The sequence below is a fragment of the Cavia porcellus genome, unplaced genomic scaffold (assembly GCF_034190915.1).
Source record: "Cavia porcellus strain 051 isolate PalLab524CR breed Dunkin Hartley unplaced genomic scaffold, mCavPor4.1 scaffold_23, whole genome shotgun sequence".
NCBI lineage: Eukaryota > Metazoa > Chordata > Mammalia > Rodentia > Caviidae > Cavia > Cavia porcellus.
The window spans coordinates 35,801,977-35,829,047 of NW_026947506.1; the positions used below are offsets into that span (position 1 = coordinate 35,801,977).

General features: G+C 40.6%; 1 protein-coding gene across 2 annotated transcripts; it reads right to left on the minus strand.

The window, feature by feature from the left end:
- Window positions 1-749: 749 nt before the first annotated feature.
- Rac1 (Rac family small GTPase 1) lies at window positions 750-25,159 on the minus strand. 2 transcript variants are annotated; one of them, XM_005003712.4, is made up of 7 exons: window positions 24,904-25,159; window positions 15,224-15,295; window positions 10,864-10,981; window positions 5,182-5,238; window positions 3,533-3,595; window positions 2,605-2,764; window positions 750-2,390 (listed from the first exon to the last, which is right to left on the minus strand). In XM_005003712.4, the coding sequence occupies exons 1-7, from the start codon at window positions 24,936-24,938 to the stop codon at window positions 2,260-2,262; spliced, it is 636 nt and encodes a 211-aa protein (XP_005003769.1). In that variant the 5' UTR covers window positions 24,939-25,159; the 3' UTR covers window positions 750-2,259. The 2 variants fall into 2 exon arrangements, with proteins under 2 accessions (XP_005003769.1, XP_003470082.1); XM_003470034.5 differs by lacking the exon at window positions 5,182-5,238 and having other exon boundaries at window positions 24,904-25,152.
- Between the last annotated feature and the right edge of the window lie 1,912 nt (window positions 25,160-27,071).

Consider the following 27,071-nt stretch of genomic DNA (forward strand, 5'->3'; position numbering starts at 1 on the left):
AGCTGAACTATTGATACACACAGAAAACTAAGCACTAATTATTCCAAAGGAAACCACAAGTGCAGGAAAGGCAAAGTTAATATATGGCACAGCCATAAGCAACTTACCAGGTAAGGCCAACAGCTAAGTCATAGCACTGAACAGGAAAGGTGTTCGAGGGTAGAGAAGGCACCTCAGCTTTTCATGACAGGAATGTCAATGGCAAGGGCTAAATCTGAGACTCCATTAGCAGGAAAAGTATGTAATTTAGACACCTATCAAGAACTACACTGCAGATGTTGCTTCTGGCAAGGGTACAAAGAGGTAACTGCTGCTTCTGTAATGAACAGTTTTAAGCTCTTTACCTCTGGTTTCAAACAAACAAAAAAACAACTAAAAAAATAGAAGGGGCACCATGAACACTGAGTCTAACCTTGTGGTCTAAGTTCAGGCTCTAAAAAAGGTAAGTTCATGTGGTCCACCCAGCCACTGCAGGCTATGTAAGCTATGTCTGCTTCTCAGCGATGATATCTTCAGTCTTCAGCTGTAGCCCAAGACATGGGCACACGCAGAAGCCTGCCTGCCCCAACTTGAGTCTCGCAGCCTCTTGAGACAATTCAACAAACCCCACCTGCCACCCCCGCTGTGGCACTCCCTCCATCCCTCCAACGTGGAATGCACATGTCCAGCAACCCTGGATTTTAAAGTGAAACAAACAAACACCAAGAGCTTGTTCACTGAGTTTTCAAAAATTCAAATATTACCAGTCATATGATTCAAGGATTTATTAAGTCTTACATGCAAAACATACTGCTAATTGCATTAGCAAAAGATCAATGTAAAAACACTCCACAATTCTGCAACTGTCAATTAAAAAAATTTTGTTTTAGTGGTTGAAAGGTCTGACATTGTGTCCTCGCCAGTGAGTTAAGTTGTACAGAACATCATTAGCACTAGCACAGTTTACAGAACCTCACAGACCCAAAGGAGATTGTTAGGCAAAGCCACGACAGGAAGCCTGTGTCCGTGTGGGTGAGGTAAACAGGGTCAAAGTCAGTATTAGTCACGTGACAGTGTTGGTAATCTGGCAAGACAGTGATGTTAAGAAGGTTCATAGTTTTTAAGAATATCTAAAATATTTTAAAAACTGTAAAGCTGCAACACATGATTTTTACACCTAGTTACTAGGAGACTAAAGAAAGCACTTAATTAGCTTTGAATAAAGTAACGTGAAAATAAGAATGCACTTCTAACCTACAAAAAAACTTCTAATGCATTACCGAAAGATTTTATAGTACAAATAGGCATATTGCTCATTAAGAAGGGGTTCTATTAGAAAAGCACTTACTATTAGCAACTATGGGAATGACCAGTTCAAAGATGAATTAAATGCCCAATTTTGGGAGGGAGGGCCAAGGGTAGGAAAAAGCTTAACAAAAGACACTGATTAATACCAACCTTTCTTCATCATCTACTGCATTTGACAGAAATTAACCTTAAAAATCTTTACCCGTGACACTTTTTATTGTTATTTCATGTACAATGTAGTGTAAATTAATCTCTACTTCATATTTTGTCAAAATACTGTCATCCTTTGATCTCGTTATGTCTCACACACTCCACCCAGCACACCCACAACTAAAGACAGAATACTTGATTAGAGCAAACAAGAGAATGAGTCCTGTTCGAAGTCTCAGTAAAAGCTAGTAAATGATTTAAAAACCCTCACTATGAAATCAAAAAGACTGACCCAAAGAGTGAGCTGTTATACCCATTCCATTATGACATACAGTACAAAGGTACAGAATGAACATGGGCTGAGAAGTTACTGACGCGTTACACAGCAGCATGTCATTAAGGAGGCTGTTCTGCTTCACTCGATCTGAAAGCTACTTGGATAGTGTGCACACCTCCTGATTTCAGAAGCTGCAGTCTTCTTACAAAGGTCTTTCAACAGTTTAGTGCTTAGTGTTCTTAGCACAACACCACAACTTAGTTCAGAAGGTATTTTGGCAACTTTTAATCTGAGCAAGGATAGGGGCTTTTGAAAAATAAGGCTTTAAGAAGGCTTGTCATTTTGGGGCTAAATTTTAATATGATGTGAATTTGAACTTTTACATTTAAAACAAAACCTTAAAATTACTGATTGGTTCAAAATGGTCTTATGGAAAAATTAATCTGTAACAAAAACTTGGCATTGAGTACGAAGGCTCCACCGTTTTTTGAGCAAAGCATACAAAGGTTCCAAGGGACAGGATCAAGAACTAAGGACTTGGACATTTACAACAGCAGGCATTTTCTCTTCCTCTTCTTGACAGGAGGTGGGCAGAGAACTGCTCGGATAGCTTCATCAAACACTGTCTTGAGGCCTCGTTGAGTGAGAGCCGAGCACTCCAGATATTTTACAGCACCTGTAAAGGAACATGACCACATGGCAGGGCCAGCTCCCACCCCTGCCTATACTGCCCCACAGTACCCTCAAGGCCAGGATGGCCTTGCTTAGCAGCTTCCCCCAAAGTAAACCAGACCAGACCCTGAGAACTGGAGAACCAATCTGCTTTCCCAAACCAGATTCTCATCTGCCAACAAAATAAAAGCAGACACAAGAAAGGCAGGATTTCATACCGATCTCCTTGGCCATGGCCAAACCCTGTGGATAGGTGATGGGAGTCAGCTTCTTCTCCTTCAGTTTCTCGATCGTGTCTTTATCATCCCTAAGATCAAGTTTTGTTCCCACAAGGATAATGGGAGTGTTGGGACAATGGTGTCGCACTTCTGGATACCACTGTAGATGAAGAAAGAACAAAGGCTGTACTATTCTCCTCCTTTATAGATGACCTTCACCAAGATTCCTACAACAGATGCCCAACTGCACCAAGCACCCAGCTCGGCCTCCACTGCTCAGACCCTCCATGTACTTCAAACCTTCCCCATGATCCCTCAAGAGCCACAAGGAATTTCTAGGCAGAACCTCCCACATTTAGGGTCTACAGAAAGCCACTGCCTGTCAAGGGACTGATGGAAGAAAAGGGGACAGGAGAGAGAAGGGGAGAAAGGAAAGTACCCTAAAAGGAAAGCACTTTGTTTTGGGGGAATCAAGTCAATTCTTAGGGCCATCTCAAAATCATAATCATCATCATCATCTATTCAGAGATGAGAGTATATAAAACTACTAATGAGAACTTGCATCTCTGTCACCATTGTCCCCACTGAAAATACTCCTGACTGCTGTAACAAAAGCAGCCCTTTATGTCAGAGGCTTTGCTATTTTACTGAGGATCTCCTATCTTCTGGTAATACCTAAAAGCTTTAAGAAACCTGCATTCTAAAAGCTGTATGATTAAAACCTGATGATGTTAAATCAGTCAAATATGTAAGAACTAATCTAAGTAATGAAAATTATTAACAGTAAATACTTACTTTTAAATACTATATTCTCAAAGTGACATGTGTAATCTTTTAGATTTTTGCAGTGCTGGGGCTGAAGTCCAGGGCCTACACCACTGAGCTACATTCTCAGCCTTTTAACCATTTTAAAAAATCCTCAACTTACCTTTGCACGGACATTTTCAAATGATGCAGGACTCACAAGGGAAAAGCAAATTAAGAACACATCCTGTAAAAAAGGAAACATAGGTACATTTAGAAAACAATCTTAAAATGATGACTGCACTTTGCTTTCAAAATAGGGACATGTGCCTACTGACTGGTACTAGCAGCTGAGGTTAGACACCTGCTCCCTGTTCACCCCTGCAGTCTGTCAAACAGCTCCAAAACCAGAACCAGCATGTCAAGCAACGAGTGACTGGGAGAAAGGGGGATGAAGTAAAGGAAGAAATATGCCAGCAGCTGTGTGAGGCTAAGGAGGTACCAAGCCAGACCTATGAGAGGCCTCTTCTACCACTCCCCAACTCTTGACTTGGCCTCTAATTATCTGTATACACAGACAAAAAAATAGAACGTACTACAACAAATGTGGTTTCTGTTTCCCAAAAGCAGAGTCAATATTTAAAAAAAAATTACAAAAGTATGCATGTAAAGTACAAAAACTTTTAGATCATCACTACCTCCAATTAACTGCCTGTCACAATCCCTGGCACAAATGAGGGTTGAAGTATCTGCTGCCTGGGCCCTTCCTTCCCTGGAGAAGGGTGTTTCATTCAATGTGGAGGTGACATCCTCCCTGCTGACAATCACCCTCATATATCACAGTTTCTCAAGCTCAACCTGGGCCTCTGGAGAACTGGTCCCCCAGGGAAGCTGTCACTACAGATAGAAAGGAAAAGCAGGATAGAATATGTGCTTGGACAGTGTTTCTGAATAAATATATTTGAGTTTTTCTTCCCATTTGATATTGTGCAAAAAGTAAAATCCAAAAATGTTTACCTTTATTTAAAAAAAGCTCAAGGGCAGGGGACTTAGCTCAGTGGCGTAAGTACCTGCCTGGCAAGCACAAGGTCATCAGTTTGATCCCCAGGACCAGGAAAAAAAAAAGCTCAAGTTTCTAAAATACTAGCCTTCTAAGCACCTGCCTTGCAAGCAGGCGGTCATGAGTCCGATCCCTGGTACTGATAAAACAAAACAAAACAAAAAAACATATTCCTAGAAAAAGGCAATTATGCTACTTTGTGAAATGTATACAATTCCAAAGCTAGCACTTGAAACCATCCAGCTGGTTATCTTGTACCTGAAAAGGAAAGAAACATCCCACAACAGCTTTTTATAAGTCACATTGTGTAAATGCTGGCGCATGCACAAGCTTGCCCCAGAATCACCATGGCCTCTTAAGTTGATTGCAAACATCTCAAAGCATGGTCAGGTTAGCTCACCAGCACCGCTTAGACAGCCCACCAAATAGGACACCACAGCAGAAAAGAAGGCCCTGGCATCAAGGTTAGTCCTGCCCTGGCTCAGCTCTCAGCCACCCTCCCAAGCCCCAGGTGGGTTGTTCCCGCTATATCTCCGCCCAGCTGGAGAGGGCCCTTCCCTAAGCCCTCCTTCATCCGGGAGGAGGGAAGCAAGCAGTTCACACACTGCTTCAATCCAGCTCCAATGAAAGCTTATTTCATCAAGCAAACCCCACCTTGAGTGAATTAAATATAAAACACTCAAGGAACTTGAGGCTCAGAATTCCTAGGAAAACTAAGTGCAATGAGAGAACAGATAAGCTTGAGACTGAAGTCGATTGAAAGTCTTACATACGGCAATCGGCTTGTCTTTGCCCTTGGAGGTTATATCCTTACCATACGTGTCTCCAACCTAGTAATGCATGAGAACTTGGTTTGAGTTCAGGAAAAGAAAAAAAAAAAAAATCAATATAACCTTTTACTCCATCAGAAGTTTGTCTCAACTTTCTTAAGGAATTTATAGCACATGATGACCACATCTTTGATGCCAAATGCCACCAAATCCCTCCAGGAACCTGGCAAAGAGGGTGTGTCCCACATGCAGCAACAGTGTGGAAGTTGGGAAACACTGGAGAGTGCAGTTCTACTAGCAGCGCACATCGCAGGATCTGTCACATTCCCACGAGGCTGGAAACGTGAAGAGTCCCTCAGCATAAAGGCCTTCTCTGTGCTGTCACTGGCATCCATTAGCAACAAGTGCTCGATGCAAGTTCTCAGACCCAAGCCCCTCCAAAGCCTCAGCAAACAGGAAAGGCACCTGGCTGTGAGCCAGACCACACTGTGTGAACATCAAGTCTCCCAAGCAGAACCTGTGTCCCTGTCCCCTTGTTCTTAGAATGAGGTCTGAATTTACAGACTTGGTACAGAATAGGTATTGCTCAAATGAATTTCTTTAATTCCTGGAACCTCTAAAGAAGTAGTAAGGTTGCCCTTGCTGACAAGTTTCAGAAGTGGCATAGCCGGTGGGTTTTGTCTTGTTTTTTGAGACAGTGGATTGACACACAAGGGTCAGGCTGTCCTTGAAACTCACTAAGTAGCCCCAGTTGGACTTAAACTCCAGGGGCTCCTCCTGCCTCAGCCTCTCAAGTGCTGGGATTACAGGCATGTGCCATCACACTCAGTGCATCTAATATGTATCACAATGCTTTCAATTCATTTCTTTGTTCCAATAAACCTCAACAGACTTAACTCTTCCAACACAGAACCTTGGAACTCTAAGAAAAAGGCATACAGAAGCACTGTTTTAATTTCATTTCACTCAAGCTTAATTTATAATTCAAACAGAATACTTCTGTAATTATTCCATTTGAATCTGTGGACTATCTTTTGAAGATTTACCCCTCTGGACTTTATATGATACTGAATTTTTACTGTGACACAGACACCAGAATCAGTCACAAAAACAAAAGTCCCAAAATATCCTCTAACTGCACTTCTTGTGCTCTTTTCAATTTTTAAGAACATGTTTTTTGATGGAAAAAAGATGCAGAACAGAAGCCAAGCAGTTCCACTTCCCACCCATGTGAATGTCGCACCATCTGCCTGTTCCTCCCTTGTTCCTTCTTCCCCTCACCTAAATATAGCTTTTAGAAAACCTATCTGATGCTTCTGGTACTTTCTACCACCGATTCCTTCCAAATGGGTATTCCTGCTGCTGCAGCACAGGAAAGCCATGCTAGACAACTTTGGCTGAGTCTCTTTTTCTTCTTTGTCCCTGTCATGTTCAGTGAGCAGCCTCAAGAGCACCTTTCTCTTTGAAAGTCTCACTGTCCTTCCTCACAGGTGACTCACGTCTCTCAGTGCCACTGGTCACTGGCTCACCTTTCTGTGCACTTGAAAGCCACTTTTTCAAATCACTAGAACACTTCTGTCTGTGCCCCATGTCCATTATGACGCCTCTCAGGAGAGTGCTAGTCTTCAGTGACTGCATTACTCCCTTCTCCCTCGTGAGTCAAACTATCCATCTGGGTTCCTCTACCGCCGGAGGTGCAAGCCCTCAAGATAGGCCAGCTCACAGCAGTGTGAGACTGGCACAGTATCTGGACAGCTGAAATCTCACTAAGCCAAAAGCAAGTATCAGTTTTTTCATTTTATTTTCTTGAAAAGTTTCTCCTGACTTTGCTTTTAGGATTGGAGTTTCCTTTTTTAAAGAGTCTTGCTTTGTAGCCTACAATGGCACTGAACTTGCCACATAGCCCAGGCTGGCCATGTATTCTTGATTCTCCTGCTTCAGCCTTCGAAGCACTGGGATTACAGGCATGCACATCACACCAGATTGTATTCTTTTGTTTTAAATACAAACATTTTTATGCACAGAAAAAAGGTCTAGGATATATACACATGGCATAGAAACGGCAGAACTAAAACAAGGCAGACATGTGTCATCAGTGAAGATTTTCTTAAAAAACAGCTCAGGAAAAAGAAAATTAGCCCTGATACATGGGAAGCAGCCTGGCCCTGTAAGGGTTGTAAGCTTCACTGTATCAAGCAAGGTAGCCTGCTGTATCTAAGTCCGCCAGAACACTCGCGGTAGAAGTCATCATGTTGAGATGACACCAAAAATAACTGAAAAACAAAGACTCATAACCTCCTAACTCATAACATTCATAACTCTGTCTAAAGTCGATCACTGTGCAAACTAGAAAATCACCCAATTGGTGAAGGAACTACTTCACCAATCACTTTATTCTCCACCTAAAGATGATTTATTAAAATATACAATCATGAATTACTGTAACTGATAGCATTCAGCCAGAGCAAAATGCCTTCCCCCAATATATTATCAAGTCATATTTTATTGTAGACTTGCTATTTAGTATCTAAAATTAGAATTTCATGTAAGATGCATTTTAGAAAGTTACTTAAATCGTCAAGCGTCTTCTAAATCAAAGTTTTAGTTTTTTGTTCTCTCCCCTTTTTACTTTATTGGTGTATTTTAGGTATCATAATAATCACATGATAGAGAATTTGCTCCTCTACATGATATATCTTCCTTTTTTCCATTTCCTTTCCTCCCTTCCCTTATTCACAAAAGGTTTGTCTCCACTTTTTCCTGCTTTTTTTTCTTGTTCCTTCTTTCCTTTTCTGCTCTCCCCTCTCTTGTTCCCCTTCTTATTTGAACATCTGCTCCTCACTTCCCAGTATCTATTACATATTTTGGCCCTTATTTATACCTTTCAGTTTCTCACACCTAAGAAGCTGCAATATTCACACACGTCTGATTTATTTCACTTAACAGTATGGTCCTGGTTCATCCATTTATCCAAGAATGTCTCAAGCTTATCCTTCTTTATGGCAGGGTAGTACTCTATTGTATTAAAAAAAAAAACACCTTTAGCCATTCACCACTTAATGGGCATGTGGGTTGTTAGCAAGATTTAGCTATTACAAACGGTGCCACTGTGAACATAAGTGTATACGTACTGCTGTGGTATGATAAATGCCTCCTTTTTGAAGCTCTGTCTCCCCCTCAATCATGCAACACAGGCCCAGACTTTACCCCCCAGCTCCTAAAAGTGTGGCCCCTTAGACAGACTACTAGAAACCCCATTCAGTTTAACTAAGGTGTGTTAAACTTGTAACCATATAGGACTCACATTTATAACAGCCAACTTTACAAAAGCTGAGGCCTCTGAGAATCAAAACTGCCCAGCTAGTGTGGTTTTTCTTTTTACCTAACACCACAGCAGTGGAGCCCAGCATTTAAAAGTCTTCCTCAAAGAAAAGCATAGAGAAAATGCAAATACCCAGCTGATGCAATAGAGGTCCAGCATCTCAGCAAACAAGCCACATGCCTGGGTCAAAAACAGGCCTGTGACACTGACACAGCCTCTAGTCCCACTCATATCACTTTTTTTTGGTACCAGAAATTGAACTCACAACCTCTGGTTTAGCAGGCAGGCGTTGTGCTGCTGAGGTATATCCCTGGCCCACTCATACCACTATATCCTAGGGCACGCAGGCAAACAGGCCAACTGACACCACATAAAGTGTGGTGATGCTGAGCATGCCAACTGAAGAACTGACAAAACAGGTCAGAGAATATGAAGCTAACGTACTAGAAGCATAGAAAAGCCCCATGGATTACTTAATATGGAAAAATAAAAACAAGGAGGAAATTTCAACTGAAATGATGACTACCTGGGCTCAACATCTTTCAGAGACCAAAGCAGAAACTAGTAGTTTAAGTAGATTTAACTTAGTTACACCAGACTACACAACATAAAAGGATGTCAACATAAAATGACCACAAGAAGCAAGAGTGTTCTCAAGACTCTTTAAGAAGGAAATCTTCCACCTGGCCCTGCAGGAGTGAGTTTGAGGAGCCTTGGCTGAGCCACATGCATAGGACTACAGCTCCAAGAGCCAAAATCAGACACATATCCCACTCAGCACAAAGGTTAGCAGCTTCCCCTTCGTCAACAAGAGATTCCCAGGCCTGGTCCTTCGTCTCAGACAATGTGGTCCAATGAAATAAGCCCTCCTCTACACCAGTATTTGAGCATCTGGGCCCTGCCCATAATTGCCAAAACTGTTTCCTCACCTCTAAGCAGTCCAAGAAGGCAGCGCCTGTGAGCTGGGTGCTCTCTGCTCCTTAAATACCCCACTTTCCACCACCCATGCTGCCAGGCAGTGGATTATATAGTAATTAATTTATTTTTTGAGCTATGTGAGAGCAAGAATTATGTCTTACTTCCTTTTACTGCTCAAGTATTTAATAGGGAAACTGCCACCTCTATTCCAAGATAGGACATAATAAATAATTTAAGTCTCAAACCCTGTAAGGACAAATCTATTTTGATTTTCAGCCTCAGATACTACAGTTTTTATTCACCCTGAGGAGAATCCACATTTCTTATCAGGGCTCCTCAGAACAGAGTGAGACTCTTGCCAAGTCACCTTTGACTGCTTAGGAGTAACTCCCTTGGAAGGAAAGGCCTCACCCTACGGTCGACTGGTACCTCCTGAGTCACAGAGGAGTGGTTCTCATTTCTCAGAAGTGATGCCACACTCTTCCAGATATATCCAGGGGTGGAGACACCTACTCTACCATTTACTGTGGGTTTTTTGAAACAGGGTTTTACTATGTATGTTGTACAGATTGGCCTCGAACCCATAGCGATCCTCCTGCCTTAGCCTCCTGAGTGCTGGGGTTACAGGCACGCGCCACTATGCCCGGCAACTCACAGTGTTTGTAAGTGCACTTAAAAATCTGGACTTATTCAAATTCAAAGCCTACTGGATACAAATTTTTTTTTTTTTTGTACCAGGGATCAAACTTACGACTTTGCGTTTGCAGAGGCAAGCACTTCCCCAGCCCTTGGATATAAAATACTTTCCTAAGATGCTGAAGAATTTGAATCATTTGATGATTATAGGTTGATTTTTAATCCTTAATCATAGGTAAGTTGTTTCATAGATATTTGCAAGAAACTACCGAATTCAAAACTCCTACATTCTATTTTTGGTCTTTATTTAGCACTGTTAACTAAAATACAGGTAAAAGTCAATTAGCAGAAATCTACAGCTCAAATAAGTTTGTATTTGACAATACTGCCAGCAAGTAATAAAATGTACAAGATGCTTGAAGGCAAAAACCTGTATATAAAAGTCTAAAACTGACAGGCCTAGGGGCACATGCCTATAACCCTAACCAGGAAGGTGATGCCAGATAGCAAGTTCAAGCCCGATGAGACCCTGCTCAAAATTTTAAGAACGGTAGATAAAGCACTTGCCTACATAAGCAAAACTCTGGGGTCACATCTTAGTACTACAATCAATCTATCAATTAATCAATCTTTAAAAATTTGGCTGGGGGATATTTATTACTGAGCTAATTTAACTTTACTTGGTATTACTCAATTTATCCAAATCATGGCAATATAAGTAAATATGTACATAGGTGATATGTATTAATTAAACACTGAAGAATTATATACTCTAACAGACACATTAAAAAATCAGTTGTGATTCTTACTGTTTGCGGATAGGAGAGGGGACGTAATCTGTCATAATCTTCTTGTCCAGCTGTATCCCATAAGCCCAGATTCACTGGTTTTCCATCTACCATAACATTGGCAGAATAGTTGTCAAAGCTGCAGGATGGATAAAAACTGTTAGTCACAGACAGGGGACCTCAGAGGTGTGCCAACAAAGCAGGACTTCAGGCTGCCACAAAGAAAATGCCCCTGAAGCATGAGGAAGAGGACCCTCGAGGGCAAGGGGCAGGAAGAAGGTCCTGGGGAAGGAGCCCCACACATACTGAGGAAAAAAAATGCTTGAGAAACAAAGGACAACCTATGAAATTTAAGTGAGAAAACTATCCCAATTAAAAACAAAACACAAAACCCAGGCATAGTAGTACACACTGTAATCCTAGGAACTCAGGTTACTGACACAGCAAAGTTTTAATTTTAAATCAGAGGCCAGTCTGGGCAATTTAGTAAGCCCCTGTCTGAAAAAATAATAAAAACAGGACTGGAGATATGTTCAATCCCTAGCACCTCAAAAAAAAAAAGCCAGGCCAGGGGTTTAGCTCAGCAGCGTTAGTGTGTGCTTGGCAAAAAAACCCAACAACAAAAAAGTCACACAGGCTGGGTATGATGGCACACACCTATAATCCCAGCATTCTGGAGGCTGAGGTAAAAGGATTATAAGTATGAAGGCAGCCTAGGCTACCCAGTGAGTTCAAGAACAGACTGGACTATAAAGCCAGACCCTAGCTCAAAAGAAAAACAAAAATACTGCCTTTTTAATAAAAAGCAAAAATTTTTTCTCCCTAGGGAAAAATAAAGCTCAGAATCAGTCCATCTTTCAAATCTCACCTGCTGAGTTTTTCATGTACATATTTTACTCATTTTCAAGAAGTGTTTCCAGAATGTGTATCTGTGCCTGCAACCAAAGTGCAGTGGTAACACAAAACACACCTAAATTTACAACTCATCCAAAATGTTTTCAAAGTAAAGACCTCAGAACATAAATGTTTGAATTAGCTTCAAGTTGCTACATACGGTTAACTATAGAAAAAGGGTACCCAGAAAAACCTACTATAGGATGCCAAAAGATAATAAGACTGATTTAAATTAGTGCTGCTAATTAATAATAGTTAATTAATAGCTAACAGCTAGTAATTATTATTAATAGCTAATTAATAACAGTTAATTAATAAAAAGGTGAACATTTTAAAAACCAGTATTTTGTTGGGGATATAGCTCAGTGACACATAGCCTGCTTGGCAAGCACAAGATCCTGAGTTCAATTCCTGACACCAAAAAGAAAGAAAGAAAGACAGACAGACAGTTAAAATATAAAAACAGGTATTTCAATGTAAACCAAGGCAATACCATATGTATCAACTTTATAAAAGACAAGGCTTGGGGCTGGGGATTTAGCTCAGCGGCATAAGCGCCTGCCCTGCAAGCAGGCACTCGTGAGTTCAATCCCCGGTACCTATAAAAAAGGAAAAACACAAAAAAAAAAAAAAAAAAAAAGACAAGGCTTTATGTACTCAAAATACTAAAATTATTCTCTATGATGAATGTTACCCTTATGTGTATCTAAAATTTACCAATAACTTTTTTTTGGTACCTGGGATTAAACTCACAATCTTGTGGCTTGCCAGGCAGGCGCCTACACCAAAGCTAAATCCTCGGCTCTTAACATTTTTGAAAAATACCAATAAAATTTTTTTTAACATAATTAATACTAAAATTGTATGGCTCCACTATAATGCAAGAATAAAGGTCTAACAAGATGCCAATGTGATTTACAGAATTTAATTACCCAACTAGCTTTCATAAAAAGGTTTCAGGAATGTGGCAATTCTGCTTCTATGAGAAAGATCATTCAATAAATGGTCCTGTGATATTTTCCCCCAACCAAAAAAAAAAAGAAAGAAAAATTATCAGATGCTTAAACTCAGTGTAGTGGCACACAGCTGTAATCACAGCACTCAGGAGGCTGAGGCAGGAGAATCAGTGTGACTTCAAGGCCAAGCTGAGCTACACAGTAAGTCCAAAGTCAACCTGAACCACACAGAGACTCTATCTCAACAAACCAAAACAGCAACAATGAATTATGAATGAACTAAAGGTAAAAAAAAACCTGAGTCACAAAAATCCTAGAAAGAGTAGCACAGTTTTCTCACATCACAAAAGTAGAAATAGCTTTCACAAGCATGATAGAACACTTTATGAAATGGAAAAGGTGGCATTATTCACATAAAATGTTAAACATTTACATGGCAGAAAACACCATAATGAAGTTCAGAGACAAATGACAGAACTGATATTTTTATTTATAATATGTTCAATCAGTATGAAAAAGTTTCACTAGAAAATAAGCAAAAGATTTTAACAGGCAATTCTTAAACTACATATAGAGTGGAAACATTTACATTTTAACTTCACTAAGGCCCAGATATGCAAATGAAAAATAACTTTCTTTCAACCCTCATTAGTCACATAGTATGTGACCAATAGTATGATAAACTATTTTACAGTCACATCGAGAAAAGTAGGTAACAACTTGAGAAGAGATGCTGAGTATCCCTATCTAAAATGACGGGGACCAGAAACATTTAGAATCTGGGTTTTTAGCCCGGCATAGTGCCACATGCCTGTATTCCTAGTATACAGAAGGCTGAGGCAGAAGGATGACTGAGAGTTTGAGGCCAGCCTAGGCTACAATAGGGAGTTTAAAGTCAGCTTGAACTACGTGGTAAGACCCTGTCTCAATAAATAAGTAATAAAATTTTGGGGTTTTTAGATTTTGAAGTATCTATCTATATTTGGGGATGGGATCCAAGTCTAAATACAGAATTCATTTGTTTCATGTACACCTGAGACGTACAATCTGGAAAGTAGTTTCACATAGGATTTTTAATAATTTTGTACCTGAAGCAAAGTTTATTTCCCCTGTGGCATCACGTCAGTATTCAGTAAATTTTGGATTTGGGGGCATTTTAGATTTCAAATGTTCCCATTAAGGATGCTTAATCTTCAACATTTAAAGTCCTATTTTCCTTTGAAGTGGCACAATTCCACTTCTAATAACTTGACAGACGTCTACAGAGACATATGAAATGAGACTAAACACAGTACTGTCTATAATGCTAAAAGAAGGGGGGAAGGACCCATGGACTGGTATAATCAATCACTGCACTTTAAAATTAATAATTGTTAAGGAGCTCTACCTACACAACTAGACAAGGAAAATGCCCCCCACAAATTCAGAATAACCATGACACAAAGTTTCTAGTTGCATTTTTAAAATGTGCACAACATAACACAGAGCACCCAAGTGGTGTGTTGTTCTTGGGAAGGGGAGGGATTGAAATAGGACTACTCTCCCACTATCCCCACTTAACAGGAGCCTAAGGACATAAACATGAGTGTGCTTACTGCGGGAGAGGGCGTTGCACTATGAAGCTTGTCTATTTGGGGTCCCTCGTAACCTATCATCAGAAAAGCACTTTTCCTTCCTCATCCATTCTGCATCCCATGGAGAATAAGCAGCCTTATGTCCAACTCCATCCTCTCCCATCCCCACCCTCGATTCAGTTCTAAAGCTCTGTAACTTGATGACATGAAATCAATGGCTGACTTGCCAGAAAAGCCTAATTAAAACCATAATGGAATACTTTGTATTCCAGTTCCAAAGCCAAATTTATTTGAAATTTGTATACCTGGTCTTACATTGTACATTTTTTTTTTTTTTTTTAATACCTCTGTACCAAACTCACCACCTCATGCTTGTGAGGCAGGTGCTTAGGTCACTGAGCTAAATCCCCAGCCATGAAATTCTTCCAGTGACAAGAACTATCTGTGATCAAACTTGGTCAGGCTCCTTTTATCCAGCACTGTTTTGTCTGTGTGTGTGTGTGTGTGTGTGTGTGTGTGTGTGTGTGTGTGTTTAATTTACAGTCTTGCTCTTTAATTCAGGCTGGCCTTTGGTCACTATGCAGTCCAGGCTGGCCTGGAACTCACAGTGATCCTCCTGCCTCAGCCTCCCAAGTGCTAGGACTATAGCCACCATGCACAGCATGATTCTTCTTTTTTTAACCAATGTAATCTAGCCCCCATAACTTCATTCAGCTTAACTTTGTTTCCAAATGTCTAAAAATCAATTAGGAAAGCTGTGTTTGTCTTGAGAAAACTGTAAATTGAGTAAGTTTTTTTAAAGTCCAAAATGTCTTACAGTCAGATTCTAATCAGTGTATGAGAAGAAAATAAGTATCAGATCACTGAAAGATTAAAAGTCTTTATAGTAAAATAAATGGCCAAAGGAACTAGAAAAACATTACAGACAAAATTCCCAATTTAATAGAACATACTTACACAGTAGGGATATATTCTCCGGGAAATGCATTGGTTGTGTAACTGATCAGTAGGCAAGTTTTACCTACAGCTCTAAAGGAAAAAGAAAAAAAAAAGAGCTGCTTAGTCAACATTAGTGTGATCCCAGCTTTTATTATTATTCTATTAAAATAATTTCTAGAAAAATCAAGAGTTTACACACCACATTCTTAGCATTAAATGATCCATTTTTTAAACCTTTAACACTACACAGATATTTTTATCCCAAACCCAAAGAAAACAACCTAGAATTTTTCAGAAAGGTAGGTTTGGGGCCGGGGATATAGCTCAGTGGCATAGCACCTGCCTGGCAAGTACAAGGTCTTGAATTTGACTCCTGATACAAAAAACAAAGGTAGGTTTGGAAGCCGTCTGATTCTATTAAGATATGTGTCATTAACACCAGTAGTCAACAGTTATTAAATAAACACAAGATTCAAAAGATTAAAATCTAAAATATCTCTTCTGTGAACATCTGTAGAAGGCCAAGAATTTTAAGTGCTGTCCTCAGTATTCTGAGTAACACTAATATGTGAACACAGCTTGCTTCTGCAATACATATACATTCTGTTACTTCTATAAATAATACTAACTTATTTTGCTGCTTCTAAGTGGCATAGCTTAAACTCTTTCACCTTCTTAAAGCCTTATCTTTGACAATCAAGTTATAACTGTTTTCTTAATACTGTGCTTAGTTAATAAAGTACCACACATACCTGGCCTTGTATTAATTAATCTATGCATTTGCCGTGTTTCCCCACAAAAGCTTTTAAAGCAGGAGCTAAAACAACATGCCCCAGTCACATTACCTAATGGCTCACTTACCAAACAGTTGCAAAGAGAAACTTAAAAAGGATGTAGAAGTAAATACACAAGTCAGGAGCCACGCCTGCACAATTGCAAAGGAGTAGACTATTCAATATTACCAGTGTGCCACCAAGGCACAAGTCATGATGGTGGATGAAAGTTCCCCAAACCAATACACACTTCTCAGATGAAGAAATACAAACAGCAAATAAATATGTGAAAAAAATTTTCAACATCGCTGGTCACCTGAGAGATGCAAATTAAAATACTGAGATTCCGCCTTGCCCCGGAAAGAATGCTATTATTAAGAAATCAAGCAATAATGAATGCTGGAGGGGTTGTGAGGAAAAAAGAACCCTTCTCCACTGTTGGTGAGAACGCACACTGGTACAACCACCATGGAAATCAGTGTGGAGATTCCTCAAAAAACTGGGACTAGATGTCCCATTCAACCCAGTTATTCCCCTTCTGGATATCTTCCCAAAAGAATTAAAAACATCATACCACAGTAATATAGTACACTATGTTTATAGCAGACTAATTAGTAATAGCTAGATCTTGGAAACAACCTAAATGCCCATTGACAGTAATAGATAAAAAGATGTGGGTTTTTTTTAATGCAATGGAGTACTACTCAGCCACAAAGAAGGATAAACTGGACTTTTACAGATAAATTGATGCAACTTAATACCATACTCATAAGTGAAATAAATTAGGATCACTGGGCAACCCCCCACCAATTAAACTGAAAAAAAATGTTTTTAGCCAGGCCTGATGGCACACACCTGTGATCCTAGTATTCAGGAGGCTGACCAAAAAAATTTTTTTTGTTTTTATAGGTCAACATTCACAGGTAGACCAGAGGGGCTTCTAAGTCCCTGGCATTCCAAAGACTCATTTCACTAAATGCTGTCCAAAATGAGTCCAGTTCCCTGCTATTTAACTGTTGGCTTGCCAAGGTCAAGAAAATACAATGGGGGGCTGGAGATTTAGCTCAGCGGCATAAGCACCTGCCTTGCAAGCAGGCAGTCGTGAGTTTGATCCCTGGTACTGATAAAAACGAAAAAAAGACAAAAAAAAAAAAAAAAAAAAAGAAAGAAAATACAATGGTATTAAGGTTTTTTGAGACAAAGTATTACTATGTAGTTCAGGCTGTCCCTGAACTCACTGCATAGCCCAGGCTGGCCTCAAACTCATAGTGATCCTCCTGCCTCAGCCTCCTGAGTACTAGGATCGTAGGTGTGCCAGCACACTCAAAAGTATTAAAATTTTGTTGGATCTCAATTACTATAAATCAAGTTTTCACCATAAAAAAGGTAAATACTTTTCTATTTTCCCTCATATTACAGCTTAAAAAGAAAATGCTCCAACAAAGGCAGATTACAGGCCCATTCAGTCTTGCTAATACTTGTTTTACTCTCAACATTACTGAGTGTTTAATAAACTTGGAACTCCCCACCCCAGACCTCACAGTGAAGCATTACATCATCAGGAGGTAAGCTCTAACTCTTAAGTCGTTCTAAAAAGAAATGACTCATCAGATATACACATTCAGTAAAAGGATTAGAATGTCAAAATGAGCCTGTAAGAGAAAGGGCCTAAAATGTGGAGTCAGAAGCTGGGATCTGACATAGAGGCGACTCTACCACTTATTAGCTGGCATTTTTAAATGAGGTCTCACTTCTTCAAGTGCCTCAGGTTCCTTGTGCACAAAACAGATGCAAAACTACCAATACTTCATCAAACTATTGTGAGCTTTAATTCAATTTCAATTTAGATTAAGTATGTGTTTTGCCAGGAAGTGTATTAAATGTTAACATAATCCAAGACTTCCTGCAGTGTATGCTGTTATTAAATAAAAATGAATGCAATCATTACACAAAAGTACAGGTATGAGTGTGTTATAAAAAGATGCTCTGGGAATATATAGCCAAAGAGCTAACCTAGTTCTGGGGGTGGTTAGAGGAGGCTGTAATGTACATTAAGACTATGAGGAACAAGATGGCAGGAAAAAAAAAAGCAACAGCATAAAAAGATGCCCAAAGCTGAAAGAAGCCCCATATAATGGCAGAACAAAGATGGGGAAGTGCCAGAGGAAAATTCAAAGAGGCTGTCATTTCTTGCGGAAACAGAAGGCACAGGTGGTTTCAGGTTACCAAGAAAGCATTAGATTTTAGAAGCCTCTCAGTGCACTATGGAAAAGGACTGAGGAAGTTGGGACTGGAGGTGAGGGGAATAAGGAAGCGGCTGCTGTGTTCCACAACCCATCCTACTCCACCCCTGGGTAGTAGCTGGGTGCAGCAGACGGGCTAGAAAGTGAAGATAAGTGGACAGTTCCATGAGGTCCTCTGACATGAGGCAGCACAATCACGCTGAGTTGGACATGGTAGCTGAGGAAGTGAGTGGGGTCTAATACCATGACAAGTGAATCCTTTGTCAAAATGAGAGGTGGGCCAGTTGTTGTGGCACACACCTGTAATCCCAGCACTCAGAAGGCTGAGGCAGGAAGATTGCTGCAAGTTCGAGACCAGCCTGCGTTACAAAGTGAGTTCAAGGCCAGCCTGATCTACATAGTGAAACCTGTCTCAAAAAGACAAACACAAAACAAAACAAAATAAATGTTGTATAGAAAATATTAACAATTCTTGCTACTTTTATTTTTTTTTGGTACTGGGGATCAAACTCAGAACCTTGCACTTGTCAGGTAGGCACCTGTGTGGCTGAGCTAAATCCCTAGCCCCATCCTTGACACTTTTAATAAAATAGATAAGCCACTAAAAATGTTTTGGTTAAGATAAAACACTTTCAGCACTTCTTTTAAGATTCAATCCTATGTGAGAAAGTCACTACTATAGATTAGATCAACTGTCATTTTAGAATGCTTTAAAATTTCCTTTCTTGAAATTTACCTTCAATAAGGCATCATCTTCTCTAAGGTTTAACTGTGGAGAAATTCAAGGTACTGACATAGTAAGATAATGGCTGAGAAATCATCAGTCATTATTTGGTACAGTTCTATGTTCTAAGAACATGACTAAATTATAGAATTCTGACTGTGAAAAATCAGCACATGGTAGGGGGGGTGTTAGCTCAGCAGCATAAGTGCCTGCTTGGCAAACGTGCAGTCATGAGTTTGATCCCTAATACCAAAAAAATAAAAAATAGAAAATAAAAATCAGCATATGCTTTGCCTTTACTTGATTTTTAAAAATCAACCACAAAAATAGATGGTTATTTCCTGTTACTTCATTTATTCATCTTTTATTAAACACACAGCATGAATCAATTCTAGAGGCCAAAGTCAACATTTATACTGGGCAAAGTAACATGAAGAGTAAAAGCTGTATTTGATCACAATCCTGACTGATGCTGCTACAGAACTTCTAGAAGTTACTATGGGGGGAGGTTCAGGTATTTAAGAACCTAGGAAGGCCCTGAGTTCAATCCTTGGTACAGGAAAGGAGGGGACTGAAGCGTTGGGGTTAGGTCAATCTCTTTTTAATCTTTGAAAGATGTTATTAACATTAGAAAATGAAATGATCTACTGGAAGAATGCTCACTTCAGTTCTGGACTTTTCCCTATGTATGACATTATAGTTTGTTTTTTCACTGTTTCCCTTGCTCTATCTATAACCAAGATGAAAGTCAGTAACTTATGCCTACTATGTTTTTCATTTGGCCATTGAGAAGTTTTTCCTTACTTTTAGATTGCTTTTAGGACAGAAAAACCAGACTGTCCCAATAATAACTGTAAGTTTCAAAGTACACAGATTTAAGCACAAGTTAAACAAATGTACTAGAAATATGAATTATAAACTACCAAATATATACTCATTGAATAAATGAAAGACTTTAAATGGGTAATGCATAATAGTAGCATTTCCACAAGTACATGCCTAGGATTTTGAAAATACTATGTTAAGAATAATTCAATACCACACACAAAAAAAATCAAATTCTGAGGTTCTACAACCAACGTACAGAAAGCTAGCCATTATCACTGCAGGCTTCAAAACTTTAAAAGTTCTAGAACACTTAAGGATGAAGATCCTACATGTAACAGCTGAAGTCTGAAGCAGGCCTTATTCTAGACCACCCTTCTATAATCATTAAGTCCAACTCTGGTGGAGTGGGTATGACTCAGCTGAAGTTAGTTGAAAAATAATTTAGCCAGATGTGGTAGCTCACACCTGTGATCCCAGCACTCTTGAGTAGCTGAGGAAAGAGAATCACAAGTTCAAACTGCCCTGTGAAGGCAGTTTAAGAGACTTAAGACACAAGGTCTCATAACAAGGAGAGGGGGGAAAAAAGGCTGGGAGGATAGCGCGATACAAAGGTCTTGTGTCTAATCCTTAACACAGGAAAATACTGTCTAACTGCAGGGTGGTCCCTGTTCTCTTTCAACATCAACTCCTCTATTAAGGTCTTTGATAATGGAAGTCATGGGATAAACCACACAGAACTGAATGTTGATTATGGAGTTTAGGTGGTGGATCCACAGGAACTAACACGATTCTTTCAACTTCTCCATATTTGAAATGTTGCATGAGAAGATGTTGGTGGAGCCAGTCACAGTGGTGCACATGTCATCCCAGTACTCTAAGAGGCCAAGACAAGAGGATTACAAGTTTAAGCACAGCCTGGGCAACTGAGAAAGACCCTGGCTCAAAATAAAAAATGTAACAAGGGTTGCGGAAATAGCTCAGTGTGAAGTCCCTGGGTCCTATCCCCAGTACTACCAAAAAAAAAAAAAAAAGTTGGTAGAAAATAACTCCTTTTGATGGCAGGCAGTAACTGAGCTAGCAGCAAAATTTCTGATAAAACATTTTCTTCCTAGGAAAATTACAATTAGAAGACAGAGCTCTCCGGCAATGCACAGGGGAAAAAGTAGGAAGTACTAAGACATATGACTACAAGATGTAAAATAACTTTGTAAAGGGTGGACTAACAGTTTCTAAAACTGGCATCCTAATGTCCTAATACTTCTCCATATAACTCAATCTCAAACTTTTACTGCTATTATCACTTAAATTTTACTTCTTTATGGTTGGTGCTAGAGATCCAAAGAAGGACTTTGTACACGTTAAGCAAGTACGAAGTTCTACCTACTTCAGTTTAAAAGAACAGTGTATAATTTCACCAACAAAGATCAGTTATACATGAAATTTGGAAGCCAGCTCAGAATTCAAATGCTCTATAACGTGCCAGAAATAAACACAAGTAGGCATGGTGGCACACACCTATAACCCCTGCACACTGGAGACTGAGGAAAGAAGAGCAAAACGTTCAAATCCTTTAGCTTAGCAGTGTGAGTGCCTGCGTGGCAAGTGCGAGGTGCTGACTTTGATCTCCATTACCAAAAAAAAAAAAGAAAAGGTTCAAATCCAGCCTGGACAACTAATTGACTTAGTACAATCCTGTCTCAAAAGAGGGTATGAGGTGGGGCTGGGGGATATAGCTCATATAGAAATCTAAGTCAGAAATTGTAGTGGTCAGTGGTCACTGTCCCAACGTGGACATCAGGAAATACAGGGAGGACTTCAGATTGTTTGTTCTCAGCTTTCTGGTCAATAAAAGCTAAAACACCACTATTAAAAAGCATTGTTGGCAGCCTTCTCAGGGAAGCTTAGGCAAGAAGATTGAAAATTTGAGCCCAAATTGGACAACTCAGTGAATCAGCAAGACCCTGGCTCAAAATATTTTTTTTAAAGGCCTGGGAATATAGCTCAGTGTTGAAGGCCCTGGTTTCAGTCTCCAGATCCAAGAAAAAGGGGGGGGGGGATCTGTTTTCTAGGGTGGTGTAACACAATACACCATTCTCAGAACCAATATTAAAAAAAAAATTTATAAATATTTGAATGCAAGATGCTGTGCTACTTAAGTAAAGCAACTATCTTTAAGAAGAGCTCTCCTGAAAAGTTATAGGTTCTCTGTTCAGGAAAGACTATCAATGTTTAACCCCATAAAATTTCGGCCCATATTTAAGTTTTATAACAATTTCTGAATAAAAAATCTTCCAACTACAGCTTCGGGAATACAGCTTACTGGACAAAAGCAATAAAATATTTTTGGTATAAAAATTATGGACATAGACTTTCCAGTACAATGTTTGCTACGTATCATCCATTTAAGTAATATAGTATAAATTCTTTGTATAGGTGTATTTCACTTAACACTTAGTCCAAATCAACATCAATGTTAAATACAGTACTAAAGCCAGACTAAAAACTCAAGGCCAACACTGTGTTTCTTATGTCTAGTACTCCCTCACTGAGCCTCACAGTAGTTAGAAATGGTGACAGTGAACCTGCCTAAAATGAGTGAGACTGGGTTTGATCCCAGCAATGCAAAAAATAAAAATAATAAGAAAGCAAAGGCACTTCCTAAGCATTCAGCAAGGGGCCAGCCACTTGTGAGGCTCTTAACAGCCAGCATCTTGTTTAATCTTGATTAACTTCCCCTGTGGCACTTCTCTTGGGGAATGAGCTAGATGGCCAGGGTTACCCCTTAAGTAAGTGCTGCAGAGGGAATGTGAAAGGACTCAGGAGCCGTACAGGTATTCAAGTGTTTGACTAGATGAAAAAGTCAATACAAAAAAGAAGTCAATAAAAGACCAATGCCGACTTCAGCGGTAAAGCACTTGTCTAGCCTGTGTGAGGCTCTGGAATTCATCCTCAGCCCTGCAAAGAAATGGTGGGGGCCTAACTCAAACAATTGAGAACCATGACCTGTTAGTTTTAAAAAAACTAAACGTATCTGCTGTGCTTGTGCATGGTAGTCTTAGAAATTTTCAAGTAACATACTGTGGTTGGATAGTGAATTACCAATTTAACTTATAAAAATGAGAGTACAGGAGCTGGGGATTTAGCTCAGCGGCATAAGCGCCTGCCTTGCAAGCAGGCAGTCGTGAGTTCGATCCCTGGTACCGATAAAAACGAAAAAAGACCAAAAAAAAAAAAAAAAAAAAAAAATGAGAGTACATAATATTTCCCATTCCAAGTATTACTGATTCTGCAAACTTTTAGTTGAGATTCAGGTAACTAAATTTAAATGTTTTTAAATTAGTGTTTAGCTAATTTATTACACAAAAAGATCAAAACTTTATTTTATTTAAACCAAATTACTACCAAATCAAATAATTCACTATCAAATCAAATAATGATTTACTGAGTGACAAATTCTGCTTTTAAAAGGTTAAAGTAGTAACATATATTTAGTTTTTAGTTACACAGAATCACAAACATTAATATTTCACATGAGACAAATCCCACAGATGAGCCTTTTACAAAAATCAGTAGTCTGTTCATATCTTGTATTTAAATTTGTTACAGAAACTTTTTTCACCCTTTTTATTCTTTTTGTGGTAATAGAAATAGAAACCAGGGCATTTTAATTTTTTTGTTTGTTTTTGAGACAGGGTCTCTATGCAGTTCAGGCAGGCCTTGAGCTCACTTTGTAGCCTAGGCTGGTCTTGAGCTAGCAACGAATCCTCCTGCCTCAGCCTCCAATGTGCTGGGATTACCGGCCGCCACCACGCCCGGACCAGGACGTTGTAATTTTGACTGTATTCAAAAGTGTAATCCTCCCGCTTCAGCCTCCCAGAGTAATGTGTGATTACAAGTAGGCATCACCCCACCTGACTATACAAAATTGCAAATGTTTCACTTACAATTATCTAAATATATCTTATCTATTTGCAGTTGGCAACACAAAACCAGAATCAGTACAAAGTTTGAAGATTAACCAAAAATTAATAAGGATGCCAGAACTCTTCGACTCTACTCAAAAATGTACCAGTTGCACTGAGTTTGCTGAAACTGGCAGTACATCTACCAGCTTCCCTATTAACACTAATTTACACAAGCAATGCTGAGACGATTAATTTTGCTCAGATTACACTGAGATTCTTGTTTCTATGGGAGAAAAAAAAAAACGGAATAAAACGAGTCTTGTCTTCCTCAAGGGCCTGTAACCACCACGGACAGGACAGAAAGAAAAGCATTGAGTCACAAGAAACCAGGTCTACATCCATACCTAACACGTTAAGCGAACGCCACTTTTAGTTTTGTTTTTTGTTTTTAAATAATCACACCACGTTTACATCACACTGGGATCCTCGCAGCATCTCAAAAAGCTTCTCCATGCATACAGAATAATTTGCAGATCCCCTCAAACTTGCCGGTTTGATGGCGAAAATCTGAAATCCCAGTACCCTAACAGGCTGAGGAAGGAGGATCATAAATTCAACCCTAAACTGTACAACTTAGTAACTCAGCGAAATTGTCTCGTTAAAAAAAAAAAAAAAAAACAACTAGGGATATGCTTCAGTGCGAAGGTTCTGGGTTCAATTTCTGTAATACGGAAGGGGTGAGGTGACGCTAGAGCAACGAAGTACAAATCGAACTAGCCTGACCATCAAATTTAAGTTTCGGGTCACCGAAGTGTCTCGCTCCAAACATGCATCTAATAGGATCGACTGGTTGCCCCGACCCGCTACCGCTCTTAGCGTGGGGTACCCGAGAGGTTTAATGCAGAAATCAAGAAGGGCCCCTTTATCAAAAGGCGAAAATCCCCGAAATCTGCTTCCAGGACGTGCCAGCCAGCGCAGGGCGGCGGGTGGCGTCCGGCCCAGGAAGAAAGCGGAGGGTGGAGTTCACTTTTCCCTCCGGCCGCGAACGCCGAGCCGATCCCTCCCCCATCGGAGGGCCGGAACCAGCCCGTGTCGGCCCCAGAGGGTGGGAGCCTGCGCCCCCGAAGAGGCCGGGCTCCGGGCCTACGCGAGCCCGAGGCTGCACTCGCCCGCCGGGCCCACCCGAGTCCCACCCGCCCGCGCGCCTCCCGGGCCCCGTACTCACCCGTCTCCCACCACCACACACTTAATGGCCTGCATCTCGGCCGCTCGCTACACCGCGGCGGCCGGGCGCTGAGGCGGGAAGCGACGGGCTCGGGAAGCGGCAGCCGGGCGGGACGCGGGTTGCTGGGACTGCTGTCCGCGCCGCCTCGCCCTCCGCGGACTAGAAACCGAAGCCGGGTAGCGGCCACCACCCAAAGCTGGGGAAAACTGCAGAGAAACAGGAAATGGCCGCTCCACTCACATCCGGCCTCCCTTCCCCCCCTTTACCCCCCCGCGCCGGCGCTGCAGCTCCCAAACTCCGGGCGGGGCAGCTCCCGCCCTCTAGGCTTCCCGAGGTTCCTCAGGGTTTCGGGAGTGCTCGGGCACTTTCGGGAGCGCTCGGCTCGAGCCGCGGGGCGGGGAAGCCGCCATCTTGGCGTGTTAACGCGACCTGGGCGTGGTCGAGTTTGAGGATACCCTGAGCTTCGGGTCGAAATTTGAACCCTGGGCCTTCACGCTGCCAGACATCACTAACCCTTGGCCAGGCTTGACTGGCATTAAAGATCCTCCTACCTCAACCATCCAGCGTACTGGGATTATGCCCCGCTACACTTAAAAAAACGCACTTTTATGTAATAACGATAGGTGATGCTATAACATAAGGTCATCTTAGAAAACTCAAATCTAAAACTAAGGGAAAAAAATGACCGCACAACATAAATAAATAAATAAACCGGCCGTGGTGCCTGTAATCACGCTCTCTGGTAAGATAAAAAAATCATAAATTCTAGCCCAGGCTAGACAACGGCGATTTGGCAAATCTTACCCCAAATTATAAGAGATGGGACCTAGCTCAGTTCTAAGGCCCTGGTTCAGTTCCCAGTACTAAAAAAAAAAAGGAAAAAGGAAACTAAATTTGGGGGGAAATCAAAGGACGAAAAAGGAAAAAGATTTTTCGAAGGCCGTCGATATTTTCAGACAATATAAATGAAAGGGGAGTTGTATTAGAACACAGGAGCTTTCGAAAGATTTGTTGTGTGGTTTTGTTTGGCAGTTTGGGGTAATTCTTATGTTTTTAATGGCGCTAGGGATACAACCCAGCACGCTGCCACGAGCAACTTAACCTGTCCAAAAGATTTTTTCCGCGATTTTTTCAACTCTTGGAAATTAAAAGAATAAAAAGGAATTAAAAGGACCCCTAGTAGAAATTAAAAACTCACTAGAAAAGTTAAAACAGCAGGTGTGGTGGCCCAGATCTGTACTCCCAGCACCTGGGAAGCACAGGCAGGAGGAAAGAAAATTCAACGCAGCCTGGACAATTTAGCAATTTAGAGAGACCCTGTCTCAAAATTTAAAAATATTTTAAATGGACTGGGGATGTGAAGGCCTTGGATTCAACCCCCCAGTGCCAAAAGGAAAAAAAAGAAAACAGGTTTAACCATCCTAATAATAGACATATAATATCAAAGAAAGAAGAAAAGGGAAACATCCATAAAAATGTGCAAAGAAAATTTCCCAAACCTGAAAGTTCACAGACGAAAAATGCCAGCCAAGGGAACGGAAATGGAACCCAGGACAATGCAAACAGGTAAGATCCTACCAGAGAAAACGCAAGTCTCAAGGAAACAAGAAGTAGAAATAGCCCGGCTCTGAGCTCTGCTCACGGTGGTGGGCCCAGCCTTTAACGTTCTGAGGAAAAGGAAATTCAAGCTAGAATGCTACTCATAGCCAAACAATTGATCAAGTAGGCGGGTAAAATAAGAACATTTTCAGACAAACAAGTTGTCAAAAGTTGTACCTCCCACATACCATATCTCAGAAAGCTTTTGGAACATATGTTCCTCCCAAAGGAGGAAATAAACCCAAAAAACCTATGAGGCAAAAACTGGAGATCCCCATAGGAGACCCCATAGAAGTCACGGTGACTGCTGGGTGGGACCACACTGCAACAGGGAAACTTACAGCCTAGCCACACCTGCCACTTCCTTCAAGGTGGACAGCTGGGAATAAGGAACCACATACCAGCACTTTGACCAGTTCTGCTCAGGTGGCCAGATATGAGAGAAGATAAGACACTGTAAAAGCTTGTGTTCTTGAGGTGAATGCTGATAGCGGTGTCTACACCATCCTTTTGTCTCCTGCACCCCAGCATTTTTTTTATAAAACTCTTTGAAGCCTGGATGTAGTGGT

Excerpts from the sequence above, each read along its gene's own strand:
- Rac1 (XM_005003712.4), bottom strand. The coding sequence starts at position 24,938 with ATGCAGGCCATTAAGTGTGTGGTGGTGGGAGACGG. Across the intron at positions 2,765-3,532 it reads TTGAAAATGTCCGTGCAAAG|TGGTATCCAGAAGTGCGACA; the intron begins GTAAGTTGAGGA and ends CTTCATCTACAG. Across the intron at positions 2,391-2,604 it reads GGCCATGGCCAAGGAGATCG|GTGCTGTAAAATATCTGGAG; the intron begins GTATGAAATCCT and ends GTTCCTTTACAG.